This window comes from Prunus avium, chromosome 4, assembly GCF_965620075.1.
Source record: "Prunus avium chromosome 4, drPruAviu1.hap1.1, whole genome shotgun sequence".
In the NCBI taxonomy this organism is placed as follows: Eukaryota; Viridiplantae; Streptophyta; class Magnoliopsida; order Rosales; family Rosaceae; genus Prunus; species Prunus avium.
In genome coordinates this window covers 31285111-31298372 of record NC_142287.1, presented here as the reverse complement: position 1 = coordinate 31298372, position 13262 = coordinate 31285111, and the positions used below count along the sequence as shown (strand labels likewise).

At 36.2% G+C, this 13262-nt stretch overlaps 1 protein-coding gene and 1 pseudogene across 1 annotated transcript; both read left to right on the top strand.

Annotated features, from left to right (window-relative positions):
- The first annotated feature begins 6186 nt into the window (after positions 1-6186).
- LOC110761467 (nucleotide/nucleic acid binding protein) lies at positions 6187-12244 on the top strand. The gene is made up of 12 exons (XM_021963947.2): positions 6187-6365; positions 6452-7489; positions 7941-8030; positions 8152-8275; positions 8564-8887; positions 9407-9471; positions 9879-10053; positions 10757-10861; positions 10945-11046; positions 11132-11302; positions 11687-11818; positions 11902-12244. Coding segments are annotated over exons 1-12 (2484 nt in total). The 5' UTR covers positions 6187-6363; the 3' UTR covers positions 12058-12244.
- A 226-nt stretch (positions 12245-12470) lies between these two features.
- On the top strand, positions 12471-13229 carry LOC148295229 (polcalcin Phl p 7 pseudogene; annotated as a pseudogene).
- Positions 13230-13262: the final 33 nt, after the last annotated feature.

Below are 13262 nucleotides of genomic sequence, written 5' to 3'. Positions count from 1 at the left end.
CGAGCCAAACTAGAATATATGAGCATCAATTATATAAATTTATAAGATTCGGTGCTGCGTTCGAAAATAAAATTTGCATTCAAACAAACCCTAAGAGTTCCAAAAAGATCAAACCAAACCTAGGGAAGAAAGACAAAGGGTGCAACAGAGGATTGAGCCATGATCAACCTAAGAGCTAAATGGTGTCCTTCGTATAAAATTATTTGAGGGATCCCTCAATGGAAGGGGACTAATATATATATCGGTTGGAAAGAAAGTAGCTAAAGATTTAAAACAATTAATGTGAATAAACTTTCAAAACTAGTTTTGAATCTGTTCAGGGTATGTTTTCTATTGACACAGGCCCGAATCCCTCATAAGTTGTAAGGCTGTAAAATTTGACCAAATGCTTCCCAAATCATGTTGAGCCAACTAGTCTCACTATATAAATGTAACATTTTCATATAATTTTGAAAGAGATTTCGTACCATGCCCCCTGCACTGCACTCGACCAAGAGTCTTATTTAGGAGTAACTTTTATATACATAGTTCTTTCTATACATAGTTCTTTGCTAGCTAACAGGTGTTCAGAGAAGTTTGCCCTCTTTCAAAGCATACAAGTCCCATGAAACGTTGTGCTCAAACGCCTGCATCTTTGAGGTTTGGTGGCCCATTTCAACCAACCATATGGTCCATAAGTGTACTAAACATGAAAAATACGTACATATGTGTATTTTATGTTTGCTTTTTATATATATATAAAAACCTGTATTTTACCAAGTCTTTAAGACATGTACGGAAAACGGAAGTATTATTGAAAAATACATATGTATGTGTATTATATGAATATTATAAGGAAAATGAAAGTATTATTGAGAAATACATACGTACATGTATAATATGAGTATTAAATGAAAAATACTAAATTCTTTATACAAATAATAACCCTAGAAATACTATTAATATGAAGAAATATTAAAAAACGGAGTATAGCTGCGCTGCTATATTATTAGTTTGAAAAAAAATTAAAAAAACATGGAGTAGAGTCCCGTGACTATACTATCAATTTGAGTAAATATTTAAAAAGGAGTATAAAAACATGGCGTATAGCCGCGCGGCTATACTATTAATTTGAATAAAGATAAAAAAAAATGGCGTATAGCCGCTCAGCGATACTATTAATTTGGGAAAAAATTCAAAAAGTACGGCGTATAGCCGCGCGGCTATACTATTAATTTGAGAAAAAAAAACAGTATAGCCGATCGGCTATACTCTCGTCGTATATTATATGTCAATAGTATAGCCGCGCGGCTATACTATTAATTTGAGAAAAAAAGACAGTATAGCCGATCGGCTATACTCTCGTCGTATATTATATGTCAATAGTATAGCCGCGCGGCTATACTATTAATTTGAAGAAAGCAAAAAAAAACAAAACGACGTATAGTCGGGCGGCTATACTATGAATTTGGTTAAAAATTTAAAAACACGGCGTATAGCCGCGCGGCTATACTATTAATTTGAATAAATATTAAAAAGGGAGTATGGCCGGGCGACTATACTATTATTTTTTGGAAAATAAAAAATGAGGTATAGCCGGGCGGCTATACGTTTAATTTGATTACAAAATCCAAGAACGCGTAGTATAGCCTAGGCCTGTAAAACGGGCCGGGCCGGGCCAGCCCGGCCCTAAGAGTTGTGAGCCCAGGCCCTAATTAGTAACGGGCCTTTTCAGCCCTAAGGAATTATCGGGCCGGGCCGGGCCAGTCCTATATCAAATATACAAAGCCCAGGCCCTACCCATGGGCCTAACATTTTCGGGCTTATGATCGGGCCAATGAGTCGGGCCTATTTAGCCCTATAAAATGGGCCATTATTTTATGCTTTATTAAACTCCATTTGTTTTCTATGTTTGAAAACTTCATCCATAATTATATAATAACAACAATACATTGAAATTTTGAAATAATGTTGAAACAAAATTGAAATAGACTACAAAACAATAAAAATGAAAATATTTATTCTGCATCTTGGACAAACCACTCCGGCCATTCTTGTTCATCTTGTACAATCATTTTCTTCTTGACTTTCTTTTTTTCTTGTTTAATCCAATCACTTCCACAAATGCACGCTTCAACACTATTTGGAGCCAAACTTGCTCGATGGTCACTTATAACACGTCCACCTTTGCTAAAAGCTGATTCAGAAGCAACTGAAGACACTGGAATGGTTAAAATATCACGGGCTATGGTGGAAAGCACAGGGTAATTTTTTTGCTGTGATTTCCACCATGCCAAAATATTTAAAGGATTATTTTCATCATCATCCATTTCTGTGTGTGAATCAAGATAGCGTGATAATTCATTAGATGAAAAATTGCTTGTGTTTAACCTTTTAGAATCACAAAGGTCATCCACACGACTTCTTTTTCTACTAAATGTTGAAGTGCAAGATGTAGATGATGTAGGTGCAGCTTGTTCATGTTGTGATCTACTATCATGCAAAGACAAACATAATTTATATTCTTCATATAACTCTTTTAATGTTGTGAGCACTTTTTCCACAATTGTATTTGCATTTCCTTCATAAAGAATTTCACAGAGTACTTCTAAAATTTTTGTTTTATTTCTTGGATCTAAAATTACACCCAAACCATAAATCAAGGGCAAATCCCCAAAGTACTTTGCAAATTTTGACTTCATATCACATACATTAAGCTGTTTGGAAAGATCATAGTTTTCACTTTCAAGAGTAAGACAAATGTCTTTTATTTTAGTTATTTCTTTTAGTACCAAAGGAATAGTTGGATAGTCAGAACCAGAAATTATTTCAGTGGATTCATAAAATTGAACTAAATGTTCTCTCCAAAGTGTTGCAATATCCCAATCTTCATCGGTTAAAAAGGGTTGATGTTTGATTTTTGTTTGAAATAATCCTAAAGCTCCTTTATATTTTGTAGCCACTTCCAACATCTTATAAGTTGAATTCCATCTAGTTTTCACATCTAATGGAACATTTCTGAGCTTTAATCCTAAGTTTTGGCAACATGTTTGAAAAGTTTGGTACTTGGTCGGTGATGTATGAAGGCTGGTAACTAGACTTCTAATATTTGCTATGGATTGATTAATTGTTTTCAAACCATCCTGCACAATTAAATTTAAAATATGAGCACAACAACGAACATGCAATAATTTACCCTTCAGTGGGAGCTCAAGTAAAATTGCTTTAAGATAGTTTTGTACCACATCGTTACTAGATGCATTATCCAAAGTTATTGAGAAAATTTTATCACGTATACCCCACTTAACTAATTCAGATGCTATAAGATCTCCTACTTCTACACCTGTGTGGTTCTTTTCAACTCTAATAAATGAAATAATTCTTTTATTTAGTCTCCACTCATCATCAAGGAAGTGTGCTGTGATACACATATAATAAAGATTTTGATGTTTGGCCTTCCATAAATCTGAAGTTAAGCTTATCTTACCTTGATAATTACAGAAATATTTTTTCAACTCCTCCTTCCCATCTTGATGCATCTTTAATATTATATTCCTGCAAGTAATCCTTGAAAAACTCTTAAATTCTGGACAAAATCCACCAGTTATCATTTCAACAAAAGCATCATCCTCACTGGTAGAAAATGGCAAATCTTTTTCAAGAATATAAGTAACCACACGTAATTTTCCAAGTTCAACATTATACTTAAAAATGCCTACTTTTCCAGAAAGCTGTACATTTAATTGCATTTGCCTAATATCCAAGTTTGTTCTTTTGATACATGAATCTTTATGTCTTTTTAAGTGACTAGTACCACCTGTGGATGCACAAGAAAATAACTTTTTACAATAATTGCATTCCGCTTTTACTTCTTTTTTACCATCTTTTTCAATTTCAATTTTCTTAAAATGTGACCATGCATCAGAGGCTTGTTTTTGTTTTTGACTAGAGGGAATAGCTTGAGAGGGGTCAACAACAACAGGAATCTCAATACGCTGGCTTTGAGTAGAGTCCATTTTAAAATTTCTAATTAACAAGAAAATTCGAACAGCACAAGCACAAGTTGAAAACAGATATTTAAATAGAGATCAAATACAAAGGGAAATCAACTAATATGCTTCAATAAATTGTATATAAAATACCGCAAACTTGAGGAACTGCATAAGTGTGAGAGACGAGAGTCCCCCGAAGTCTTGCTCCTTCTGTCGTATGAGAGGCCACAGCCTAGATGAATGCAAAGCCAGACCTGTGCTAAATAAAGGCAAAGAACCTTTGCAGGATGATACTACGAACCCTAATGGAGCCAAGGAGAAAGCAGTTGCAGGCCAGGGTGAGACTTCGAAAGCTGCTGAGAGTGTAAAGCCAAGCCAGTCTCTGGATGACCAAAAAATTCTCTGGTTTGAAAGAAAGATAGCTACTCCATCTTAAAGAAAGCAAAGTTATATTAGATAGCCGTTTCTTTGTCAGCTTTCAATCAACCAAAGAATTTTTTTAATGAGACAAAGCAAAGCATGCTTTCAACTTTCAAGGAAGAAAGTTGCCGACAAAGCATGCATGAACTTTCTTTTTTTTAATGAGACAAAGCATGCTTTAACTTTCAACAAAGAAAGTTGTCGACAGAATAATATTAATATTACATATAATATAATTATATTAATTAAATTAAATAATTATAGTCGGGCCGGGCCGGGTTTTTAAAGGGCTTAAAAATAAGGCCCAAGCCCTGCTCATTAGACTTCGGGCCGGGCCAAGCCCGCCCATTACTTCGGGCCGGGTAAGCCCATGCATTAAAAAATAGGGCCGGGTTCGGGCCAGCCCATCGGGCCCGGGCTTTTTTTACAGGCCTAGTATAGCCTATATTATTAGTTTGATGAAAAAAATTAGAAAAAACGGAGTATAGCCCCGTGGCTATACTATCAATTTGAATAAATAATAAAAAAGGAGTATAAAAACACGGCGTATAGCCGATCGGCTATACCGTTAATTTTTTTTTGAAAAAAACACCGTGTATAGCCGCGCGGCTAGACTATTAATTGGAATAAAAATGTTAAAAAGGGAGTATAGCCGCTCGGTAATACTATTAATTTGAATAAAAATTTAAAAAACACGGGGTATAGCCTGGTGGCTAGCTTTTCATATATTATATGTCAACAGTATAGCCGGACGGCTATACTATACTAGTAATTTGAAAAAAATTTTAAAAACACGAAGTATATCCGCTTGGCTGTACTATTAATTTTAATAACATTTAAAGACACGGAATATAGCCGCAGGGCTAAACTATTAATTTGAATAAATATAAAAAAGGGAGTATAGCCTTCCGGCGATACTATTATTTTTATTAAAAAAAAAAAAAAAAAAGGAGTATAGCCGCTCGGCTATACGATTAATATGATTACAATTGGGACCAGTATGAAGAAGAAGGTGAAGATGCAAACACAAACAAATTTGGGAGCTTTAGTCATGATGTCTATCTTGCAAAGCTAAAAATCTCACACTTATCATTATAATTTTTTTGTTGGCTCTCGAGCCATCCAGCTGGTATGTATATATTGTACCATTAATCACATTATTTTCTAAGATTCTGTTCTTGTACTTCAAAATCATAGGGGATAGTCGTGATTATTCTCCCTCTCATTTTCAAGCATTTGGTCCTATCAAATACATTTATATAAACACCTCCAATTTGATGAACTCTTTTTTTTGTTTTTTGGTTATAAGGCAGGCCGAAGCTAGAAAAGAAAAAAAAGCTAACAAGGCATAACCCTACTTTGGGCTCTTCCTAGATCATCATCTAGCAACAAGCTTGAAAGGGAGACAAGTGGTTATTTTTAGGTGATGTGGCGCACGTGTGGCCGTTGAGCTTTCACACATGGACTAACCCACTTTGATACCATGAAGGAAGTTGAGGTTCCACCCCAAAACCAATTGGCAGTTTGATGAAATCTTTGGTTCCTTGGAAAAGTATATATACATTACATAAAATATAAATAAATTATGTACATATTAAATGCTAATCCTTGTACCCGAGTTCGATCCACCATACATTAGTTTAAAATATCATTTTGTTAAAAAATAAAAATAATTCAATTATATGCCAAGAATTTCCATAGGCCCATACTCAAAATTATACACAAAGCCCTCGTCTTGTCTCCAGCCCAATACCAAAAGCTCAAGAGCTTTTAATAAATAAAAGAATTTTATTTAATTTTGGGGGCAAAAAGCCGCAAAACCGAAAACCTCACCGCCACCACCACAGCTCAAGTCGCTTAAACCCTGCCCTATCAATAGAGTCGATTTTCAGAATCAGACACCAAACGGCACCGTCGTCCGTTCCAATTCGGTTGAAGAATCTGAGACCTGTAATTGAAGCTTCCTAACCAAATGTGAGTTTCAATTTATTCTCCAACGTTCTGTTTGGTTTCCAGGAAAATTTACAGCTACTTACATGAAAAAAGGTTTACAATTTCAGGTCAAGGATTTGCGTGAAGAATTTGCCCAAGCATGTGAACGAGAGCCGACTCCGAGAGTTCTTCTCGGAGAAAGGAGAGATTACAGACGCTAAGCTGATGCGGACAAAGGAAGGCAAGAGCAGGCAGTTCGCTTTCATTGGGTTTCGTACAGAGAGCGAAGCTCAGGAGGCCATGAAATACTACAACAGGTCATTTCTCGATACTTGTAGGATTACTTGTGAGATTGCTCGTAAGGTTGGGGATCCGGAGATTCCTCGGCCATGGAGTCGTCATTCTCAGAAGAAGGAGACGAAAGAGGGTGAAGATGAGAAGAAGAATAAGAAGGAGAAGGAAGGGATCGTCGCTAAAAGTCGGAGTCTTGAGCCGTCGGTAAAAGATGAGACTGGTGATCTTCAGCTTCATGAGTTTTTGGAGGTGATGCAGCCAAGGGCTAAGTCGAAATTGTGGGCAAACGACACGTTGGTAGCTCCTGTAGCTGAGAAAGTTGGCAAAGCCAAGAAGGAAAGTGAAGAGAAATCAGTTCCAGTGGATATGGAGGTAGACAAAGGTGTTAAGAAGAATGATTTGCACAATGTTGCTAAAGACGGTGCTGTTTCGGATATGGATTATTTCAAGAGCAGAGTGAAGACTGAATGGTCGGATTCAGAAAGCAGTGGCAGTGATGATGATGATGATGAGGAGGAGGAGGAGGAGGAGGAAGAGGAGAAAGAGAAGGGTTCTCAAAAAGTAGATACAAAGGAACAAAGTAAAGTTTATGAAGAAGAGGCTGGAGAGGAAGGTCCTTCAGAAGATGCTAATGGCCAAGTACTGGACGAGAGCAATGAGTTATCCACTTCGAAAGAGGAGGAGAAAGAAGAAGTGCTTGAGAGTGGTCGTCTATTTGTTCGCAATCTGCCATTTACAGCAACGGAGGATGAGTTGGAAGAGGTCTTTAGCAAATTTGGCGATGCACAGGTCCATCTTGTTATTGATAAAGAGACTAATCGTTCCAAGGGATTCGCTTATGTTCTTTACACGCTTCCGGAATCTGCAGAAAGGTACTCTTTTTTGCTTCAAAGCTTACATGTGTCTTCTTGTTTTCATTGGAGGTGTTGTCTTCTTGTTTTGATTGGAGGTGTTGTGGCAATAATTTAATGATTTCATCCATGAAAAAGTTCAACCTTTGTGAAAACGGCATTTTTTCAAGTTTCATGTCATGCCTTGAGTCCTGATAAATCAACAAGAAGTAGAATTTTACGAAATAACTGTTTCAATTTCCTGTTTATCCAGGTTATTTTTCAAAAAGAAAAATTTAGGATTTACAGTTCTTTCTTCCTTGAACTTTTCTTGTTTTTTATCGCTGCATTCAAGTGTCCTAATATTTGTTATGGTGCTTGAGCCTGTGCATGATGATTTTGTTTGCTAGTTCATACGTGTTTAAAATTATATGTATATAGGTTCGTACATGATTTTGTTTGTTGATTTGTCTCTCCTCTATTTTCGGTGAAGGGCACTGGAAGAATTAGATGGTTCAATTTTCCAAGGAAGACTGTTGCATGTTATGCCAGCAAAACCAAAAAATCCATCTGAGAAGCTAGGGTAAGTGGTTATCTTCAATTGGCCTCTTTTCTTTACTTCATTTGCTAGGGAATTTTTATTGTGATTACTCTTATACTGGGATTGATCTCTACGGTTGAATTTGGCTTTGCTCACCGTATAGGGCTGATAATTCCGAAAGCCAAGGTTCAAAAACTCTTAAGCAACGAAGGGAGGATGAGAGGAAAGCATCTGAAGCTAGTGGAGATACAAGAGCATGGAACAGTTTGTATATGAGGTCTGATACGGTATGTTAAACACAGTTGCAGTATACGCACAGTTTCCAGAAAGACATGACATCTGAACATGTTAATTTATTTATTTTGGTCTTGAGAATGTTCTACCATCCTCCTCCATACTTATCATTTTTTAATACTTTTCTCTAGTACATGGAAAACCTTAATTGTTTTTTTTATATCTTGATTCCCTGATTCTAGTAGGAATATCATCATTATGTTCGCTGCCCCCTGCTTTATTTACTTTTTGGTTTTTGTTTGATGATGCTCCATTTCTGATTTTCATGTTGTATTTAATAGGTTATTGAGAACATAGCTCGGAAATATGGGGTGAGTAAGAGTGATTTGCTTGACCGGGAAGCTGATGATCTTGCTGTACGTATTGCATTGGGAGAAACTCAAGTGATTGCAGAGACAAAAAAGGCTCTTTCAAATGCTGGAGTAAATGTAGAATCTTTAGAGAATTTTGCTGCTGGGAAAACTGATGGTAGTAAAAGAAGCAACCATGTTTTACTGGTTAAGAACTTGCCTTATGGTTCTACAGATGGTGAACTGGCGAAGATGTTTGGGAAATTTGGGGGTTTGGAAAAAATCGTTCTCCCTCCGACAAAGACATTGGCCTTGGTATGCATTCGTGCGTTCTTCCATCAATGACTATTTGTTAGTTTCGATTTATTTTATAGAGGATGTGGATTTGCTAAGTTTAAGAGAGTGGAGGTTTTTGCCTTGTAGTCTGATAGTTTCTGGTGGTTTGCCTGGGTGTGCAACACAGCTTGACTGTGATAATTCAGACTACAGAGATGGATGGGTGGATGTGACAAGGTATATGAGTCATTAAGATTTAAGATCTATTTTGACTGGCCAGACTTGGCTTGTGACCATCCTGGATTAGAAGAGAGTAGTTTTGTGGTGTTTTAGGAAATTGGACACTTTGCTTTTGGTTTTGTTTAATTAGTTGTAGGTTTTCTTCTCCTCTTTGACACTTGGACGATCAGATGTCTTATGTACTTTTATTATCCCAAACTTTTGATACTGCAGAGGGGAAGAAATATCCTAATGATCGATGATATTGGTTTCCTATGATGTTGTGTTGTTAATATGTGGTTCTATGCTAATTTTTTTTCTTGAATTATTATCCTTCAGGTTGTTTTTCTTGAACCTGCCGCTGCACGAGCTGCTTTTAAAGGTTTAGCATACAAGCGTTACAAGTAAGTGTTGCAAAATCTTGTAAGCTTGTTAGTTTAAAACAAGGTAGTCTACACTATTAGTTAAAGAAAGTTTCTCAATGATTTGAAAGTTTTCAAAAGGACAATTGTCTGGTCTTGAAGTCAAGATCAAAGTCTTACCAACGACCAGAAGGAACATGTAAAACAAGACCCAATGGTCATAGGGCCCAGAACTATACGTCATGTCCACAAAAATAAAATTGTAAAAGTACCCCTGATTCAAAAACCAAATGAATCAGCAGTCACTAAATTTGAAGTTGAGTTGTTAACAACTAGACAAGTCTATTCACTATTTTGTTTTTGTTTTCTACCAATAGCTGGAATACTTTCTTATTTTTACACTGTTATGTCACATAATAAACATTTTCCCACCATTTAAAATGATACAGGGATGGTCCTTTGTATTTGGAATGGGCGCCTGGCAATGTTCTTAGTCAAAGTTCAAAAACTGAGAGCATTGAAAACAACAGTGCCGTTGTTGGTGAGCATGATGTCAAAAAGGTTATGTTAGAGCAATATGTGGAAGGAATATCTGATGTGGATGCTGATCCTGATAGAGTGGAGGTTAGTTTTTATATGCTTTTCTTTTTTTCATTAGCTTTATCTCCTCTTCCTTTTTGTCTACACATCTGTCCATATCACAAACAAACTGGGTATGCTACATCTTACTTTATAAATGCAGTTCAAGAAACTGTACTCACAATCCTTTGCACGCAACTCTTTGTTGTTTGTCATGAGGAGACGCAATTGGTTTTGTTGGGAGACTAGCATCTTTGGCTGGCTTCTAAGTGACCATACTTGTTTTATTTTGGTTTTTATTCATGATATGATATCATTTTTTTAAATGGTGTAGTTTGGCAACTATTTTGCAATAGGAAGCCCATATTTTGATTTTATTTGGTTTTAATCATCTAAGGGAAATCCATGCAAACATTGTTCAGGTTACTTCTAGAAGACAAAATTCTAGCTTGTTGACGATAAGAACAGAATGTGTGGAATTGTACATTAGGTATAACAAGCAATAATGTGAACGGAGCTTAAGTGTTAGCACAGCATGTGCCACGTGATGAAACTTGATTATTCTGTTAAATTAATGCTGGTGGTATATGGTTTTTTCCTGATTTATGCTACTTTTTCTTGTTTTGTGATTTTTGACACCTGTGGGTTCTTTTTCCCCGTTTTTCCTTCTTGTTCTGTTACATTTTGCCTATTTTTCTGTCTACCTGATGTAATAATTTTTCTGTCTTTGTTGTGTAACATTCTCCAGTCACGATCTCTATATGTCAAGAACCTGAGCTTTAAGACTTCCGACGAGAGTTTGAAAAAGCATTTTAGTGAACAAGTGAAGGAGGGAAAAATATTTAGTGTCAAGGTGATAATTCAGCTGGCCAGAATTATTACTTTTATTTACTTGATATATTTTTTCTTCTCTATATCCCCTATCTCTATGTGCAGGTAAAGAAACACTTGAAAAACGGGAAGAATGTTTCAATGGGTTTTGGTTTTATAGAGTTTGATTCTCTGGAGACAGCGACAAATGTTTGCAGGGATTTACAGGTAAAGCCAGAATCTAGTCAAAATTATCTGCATAAAATGTGCAATTTTGGAAATTCACTGCAACTAAATATTTACCATTTTCCAGGGAACTGTTTTGGATGGGCACTCTCTTATTTTGCAACTTTGTCATGCCAAGAAAGATGAAGTGCCAAAAAAAGTTGACAAGGATAAAAGTTCAACAAAATTACTTGTGAAAAATGTAGCCTTTGAGGCTACAGAGAAAGACCTCAGACAGCTATTTAGCCCATTTGGTCAGGTGAATTACTGAACTTTGACAAGTTAACTACTACATTTCGGATCCTCTATGTTTCCTGTGCTGATATTGTATTTTGGACTTAAACTTTGTCATTTCAAACCTCGTTTTACTTATTTATCAACTATAATTCCTACACAGTTAATTTTACACCATAAATATGTTACCCCTTGAGCTCTAAGATGACGTTGTTTTAGCCATCGTAAGCACGCCCTTGGTCCCCCCAAAGGGGCAATTGGCAAATGATTTTTATAGCATGATTGACAACCTGTGTTATTGCCTCACAGTTTAATTCTGTTGAGCCATGTGAGTATGAGGATAAATCTCCACATAGTACACCAATATATTGTGATTCTATGATTGACTTTATTTCTTTTTATGTTCCAGATTAAAAGCTTACGCTTGCCGATGAAGTTCGGACAGCATAGAGGCTTTGCTTTTGTGGAGTTCATCACAAAGCAAGAGGCGGAAAATGCCCTTAAAGCACTTTCAAGCACGCATTTGTACGGTCGCCATCTGGTAAGGCATTGACAGTATTTGAGACAAGTGAGTTCTTTTTAAAGTAGAAATCAGCCTCTATAACTGTTTCCTGTTAACTCCAGGTTCTTGAGAGAGCAAAGGAAGGTGAGAGCTTGGAAGAACTACGGGCTCGAACAGCTGCTCAGTTCACAGATGAGCAAACTGGGTTTTCCAGGAAGAGGAAGCACACGACCACTGTGGACGATGGCAAGATCAAATTTCAGAGGACTGCTGATTAGGGTTTTCAGATGCTTGGTGTGTATCATGTGTTAGATCTGAGTTGTAATTTTCTTTTTTGTTTAGGTTATAATTCATTTTATTTTGTTAAGCTAGCCCCAGTTTTGCCAAGTTTGGGAGCTGGTAATTATAATTTTGTTATTAGACACTCCTTTATATATTACATATGTTTTACGTAAATTAAACAAATGCGACTTTTTATTGCATAAATCTTCAACTTTGATTGGCCATAATTAAAAATCCATTAATCAGGATAAAATAAAAAATGTTATATACCCTCAACAACTTTTGCCTTCATAAAACTAGATAATTAGACACTATTATATAAATATAACATTTTTTCCTTTCAATTTATATTCATACTTTACAGGTCATGTCATACATAGTGTAATGACCACAAAAGACCTATAATTAATGCTTGACCCTTATTATGTCTAAGATCAATTAGGTTTCCTTCTTTTTAGGTCATGATCCGTTTCCTAAGCAATAATACCGGGTCTCACATAAATCTCTCAACCATTTGTTTTCATGTCAAATTCAATAGAAAACCAAAACTCAAGAACAAAATTTGACACTTGAATCACAATATTCAAACATAATGGCTGATGATGCAGGTGCTAAGGCTGAATGTGAGCGTGTGTTTAAGCGCTTTGATGTCAATGGTGATGGCAAGATTTCATTGACTGAGCTTGCTGATGCACTCACGGCACTTGGCTCTTCTTCGCCGGACGAAGTCCGTAAGAGAATGGAGGAGATCGACATGGATCACGACGGATTCATTTCACTCGACGAGCTATTCGCTTTCCAACGTGCCAACCCTGATTTGATGAAGGAAGTTGTCAAGCGACTGTAATTAGCAAATTATATATATGTATCATGTTTATTGACCACATCTCTCGCAGGAATGAAACCCACATATACAAATAGGTCTCATAAACGTAGTCAGAGAACGTGGTGAGAAAATGTAACATCGTGTTACACAAACTTTAATTATTTATGTCATCCAAGCTTTATTTATATATTCTTCTTACTCACAATGGTGAGAGTTGGACTGTAATCATTCTACTGGTTCATTTAGAATAATTTTTAATGTATCTGCCGGTATTTGTGCGTGTGGTATCTTCTTCTTCTTCTCTCTCTCTCTCCTTCTTATTTTATTTTATAAAAACAGACTTTGAGTCGAACATTTCACGGTTTTGCAGCTGTT